Source organism: Notothenia coriiceps, unplaced genomic scaffold (assembly GCF_000735185.1).
Source record: "Notothenia coriiceps isolate Sejong01 unplaced genomic scaffold, NC01 NC01_scaffold00038119, whole genome shotgun sequence".
Taxonomy (NCBI): domain Eukaryota; kingdom Metazoa; phylum Chordata; class Actinopteri; order Perciformes; family Nototheniidae; genus Notothenia; species Notothenia coriiceps.
This window is the reverse complement of record NW_011370820.1, coordinates 1-4,615: the sequence shown is the minus strand read 5'-3', so window position 1 is coordinate 4,615 and position 4,615 is coordinate 1. Positions and strand designations below refer to the sequence as shown.

At 40.5% G+C, this 4,615-nt stretch overlaps 1 protein-coding gene across 1 annotated transcript; it reads left to right on the top strand.

The window, feature by feature from the left end:
• Positions 1-164: 164 nt before the first annotated feature.
• LOC104967992 (myotubularin-related protein 4-like) lies at positions 165-3,075 on the top strand. The gene is made up of 2 exons (XM_010797532.1): positions 165-281; positions 1,297-3,075. The coding sequence occupies exons 1-2, from the start codon at positions 217-219 to the stop codon at positions 1,472-1,474; spliced, it is 243 nt and encodes an 80-aa protein (XP_010795834.1). The 5' UTR covers positions 165-216; the 3' UTR covers positions 1,475-3,075.
• The last annotated feature ends 1,540 nt before the right edge of the window (positions 3,076-4,615 follow it).

Sequence of the window (4,615 nt, the reverse complement as noted above, 5' to 3'; positions counted from 1 at the left end):
TCTGCATAAAAATGTAAAGTTGCTTCATCCACATTTTGACCTAAACTGTTGATATAAATGGAGAATAATAATGGACCTAAAACAGAACTTTGGGGAACACCATTTGTAATGTATAAGCACTCACGTTACCCATTACTGCACACTGTTCTGATACAAATGTTTGTGTGTGTGTGTGTGTGTGTGTGTGTGTAGGTCACAAGGTGGGTGCCTGACCACATGGCCTCCCATTGTTTCAACTGTGACTGCGAGTTTTGGATAGCCAAGAGACGTCACCACTGCAGGTGGGGCTTCACCGAGGTTTTCTGACATTAATACACACAAAGAATCCTGAAATATCACATGTCGTCACAAATCAAAGGTAGAAGAGAAAGAAAACAAATATTTAACTTGGAACATTGTTTCTAAAGATAATAATGCAATTTGCACAATAGTTTTCACTCTGAATCGATTAAAAATATATTCTAACAATAATCTGTTAATAGATCATATCTATAACGTCTTTAGAGATTACCAGTTTCTAAAATGTCAATAACTTTTTAATTTAACAATGATTTAAAATAGAGATAATCAAGAAACATTTAAGAATCTGGGAGCAAAATAAGTAAAACATTTTTCTTTATTGACTAGTAAGTCCTTCTCATTCCTTCTAACCATTGTGCTTGTTGTCTCAACAAATGTGTTTTCCTAGTTAATACATCCTGATTAGTATATTCACTAAAAGCATGAACATTTGCCTTTGAGCACTTATTAGACACACGTCTCTCCTGGTAAGCCTCTGTTGCAGCACAATTCTTCCAAACTAGCAAGACACACGCAAGATCATTATTTATTTGCTCTGCTGAAAAACTAAAAAATACCCTGAAAATACAGGGGAAGGACAAAATGCATACTACAGTAGATGTAGTTGACTGATTATCTGCTGCGACTTTTCGTAGATGATTTTAAAAAATAAATCTCTTTCTGTGTTTATGAAAGATTAAATAAAGTTGTTGTAATACTCATTTCGGCCACAAGAGGCTGAGATGCACCACATACCTATGTTTTAAATTGGAATTAGAGCATGTTTTTTTCCCTTTATTACTTAAAGTGCTGACACACTATATGTACCTTGTTGTTAAAGTGCATGGAACACTCTATAATAACCTGCTTTAATCTATTTTGTATCTGTACAGTTGTAAAACAGTTGTACAGTAAACAGTTATATTCTTGTTTCTAAAGTCTTACATTTTTGCTGCTGTTATAATACAGCGCACAGAACTTTAATGATCTAACTTCCTGTGTGCTCTCCCTCTTCAGGAACTGCGGCAATGTGTTCTGTAAAGACTGCTGCCACCTGAAGCTGCCCATCCCCGACCAGCAGCTTTATGACCCGGTGTTGGTGTGCAACATCTGCTACGACCTGCTCCTGGTGTGCCGCACCCGCGAGATCCGCAGCCAGCAGCTGAAGAAGGCCATCGCCACAGCCTCCAGCTGAGAGAAGCGTCGTTTAGCCTGGCCCGCCTCGGCTCTGTCCTGCTCCTTTTGGACTGATGAGCTGAGCGCCCCGTTGTCACCGCAACCTGCCGTGGTTCTGGCTGCTGGGGGGAGGATGTTGAGGAGGAACTGTTACTCTTTGATAGGTTTGGGAGAAGAGATGCACTATGAGACTGTCCTGAGAGGCGGAAGAAAGGAAAGGGGAAGTGTGAGATTGAGGCGTGTCAGCAGGGGGGAAACCCTTCTGATCAGAGACATTTTCAGGCCTGAGCCCTGCAGCGTCCAGCGGCCTCCACACGGCTCCGCCCCCTCCTGGAGCCCCGTACGAGGCTCTCCTCCCACCTGTCCACCCCTCTTTAGTACCAAACACCTGCACCCTCCTTAAAGACACTGTCTCGCACTTCAGAGGACAATCGCTCACCCTTCCTACGTGTCGGGGGACTCCGAAGCCTTTACCTGTACTACTGGAGGCTTTCAACTTTAAAAGAAAATAATTGCTGCTACAGTATTTAAAAGTCTAATTTTGTATTCTTATTTTTGTGCACTACTAGCTGTCGTGTGTTGGAGGGAATTTGAGACCAAACTTGAGCAAAAGGGAGAAATCTGCTGTTTACTTTGTCATTGCATCTTTTTTTCTTGGAGCTTGAATGTAATATGTAACGGATAACTGGATTGAGTTTTTGTGCATTGGTGGATCGTATTTGTGTTTCATTGCTGCAATGTGTTTTCAAGATGATGTATATGCACAGTCAATGTGGTTCTGTCTTTATCGATGCTTTTCTCCAGTATAGCCATGCTGTGACATTCTGAGGGATGTGCGTGGACCGAGCGATGCAGTGATGCGTGTTTTGTTTGTTTAATGGGACGTGTGCTTGATGTGCTAAGAGGAAGAGAACACAATAACGATTGGAGACAGCAGATTTCTGTAACGTCTTCTTCTGATGTGGTGAAATGGCATTTGAAGGTACTGCAATGTGACAGAGGGAAGGTTTTCCTGCTGAGGTGTTTGTGAATGAATTAGTAATGTCCACATGAAGCTTGACGTCACCTGACTGATGACTCCTCAGAGTGTTAACTGGCAGTAAAGACTGAACAAAGTGCTAGGAGTTTCTTGTTCTTTACAGGGGAGTTTGGCCACAGTCTCCTTTAAATAATGTGTTTGTGTCTACTGTTTGTTGAGACAATAGTGCCATATTTTGTTTTGTTTTGTTTAAAGCCTTTTTCTTTCCTATGGATGGCAGCAGGTTTCTAATTGGCCACATTTCTGTATGTTTTATTGGTACAGATAGTTACCTACTTGATAACACTGAGAAAGCTAAATATTAACAGATGGTGCGCTTTGATGAGAGGCTAACGTTTCAATAGATGATGGGATGTCACTGAACTACTTAACCTGTGAGGTTATCCATTGTCTAATATTTGAGGGTTTTTTCCACACGGTGTTCATGAAGTCGAAATGTCTAAGAGGAATTCAGAAATGTAACATACATAGTTATCTGATCCGTAGTGGTGGCTCAAACCTGTCACTTAATGAATAATTGTTGTAAAGAAATGCACTGTAAAAGATAAATCCCATGGGTTAAAATAAAAGATTATATCATGCATATGTCTCTCAGCTTGATGATTTGCATGAAGCTCTGGAAATGGGTCAAGATGATCTATAGGGGAGTGGGTTTAAACTCTTCTTTGGTCCAAAGTTATAAGACCAAAGTGTTATTGCCAGCAAGTCAGGTGTAAAATAAATAATAATTACAAAATCAGAAGGAAAATGACACTTAGTATTGCACTTCTCAAAACCCACTTACAAAAGTTTTAACAGATCAAAATAAAATATAACTACCACATTTATTTTTTAATTTAGTAACAGTTGTGGAAGAATATGTTTGCTGACCTCAGTCTTCTGGTTAGGGGAGTTCAACAGCTCCCCCACCACATTGTTTTACTATTAAAGAGATCAAGCGCCATTGTTATTCAGTCATGTGTGTCGAAAAAAGTAATATTATTTAATGTCGAAAAAAATTCACAATTGTATCTATAAAAGAAAGTAATGCCATTGTTGTATGATGAAAAAACTAATTTACAGTCTGTTACGGCCCCAGAGCCTGTGGCCGTTACGGCCGGTCCACACGGTGGCGTGCGTTGAAGCTTCAAGCTTTAATGATTCCCCTCATTATGTCCCCATAAGGGGGGCGGGTCCCCACACGTGACTGTGTAAACAGATTTAGGTCCCCACAAGGATGGTAATGCTAGGCCACACATAACAAACACACACACACACACAGACCTCTAGACACTTCGAACTGCCCGATTATTCCCCCTATTACTCGTTTTATGAAGGAGATATCCGGTCACCAGGGCGCATGATGTGTAAAACTGAAAAGGATATGACATTGTTTTTGTTATGTAATTTAGGTTAACTTCCTGTTTTATTTAGATGCTTTTATTTTGAAGGTGAGTTTACGCTGTTTACAGGAAGTTGTTGTTGCTATGGAAACGTGATGACGGAGTGTGTGGTTCGGGTGCCATCGTGTGGCCTTCTGTAGGCATCGTACTTGCTTCGGCCGTTGACCAAGTTCGGGGCCATCTTCGTGCGAAATTCACAATTCCATATTCGTGTGTCCATCTGGTGTCAATTTGGGGACAGTGTGACGCGGGCTTTAGGGTTATAACTGACTGTGTTTGTGTTTAAGTCACATGTTAGATTGAGTATAAATGTAAGTCAATGGTTAGCGGCACCACATTTTCCTGCTTTGGTGTCCTTTTAGCTCTTGATTCTTTCAAAAATAAAGCTGATTTTAATATATATATTTCTTCAAATCTCATTTGTCGTTTTTGGCGTTCCGCTCCGAGGGAATTGACACCAGCTGAAGTAACTGACGTAATCTTGAAAGGAATACGGCTCAGATATTTTACATTTAATTTAGCTGCAATAAACCATAAAGAACAACAAGAAATGTGCAGATAAATTAGCTTTAACTAAGCCTGACCAATGTAAGAACTGGTGAAATTAAAAAGGGGCTACGCTCTTTGTTGGAGCTATACATTGCTTCATATCATTTAAAGGGCCCATGTCATGCTTTTCTGGTTATCACCCGTCCCCTTGTGTGTTATGAAGGTTGTTCTGCATGTAAACGGTCTGCAG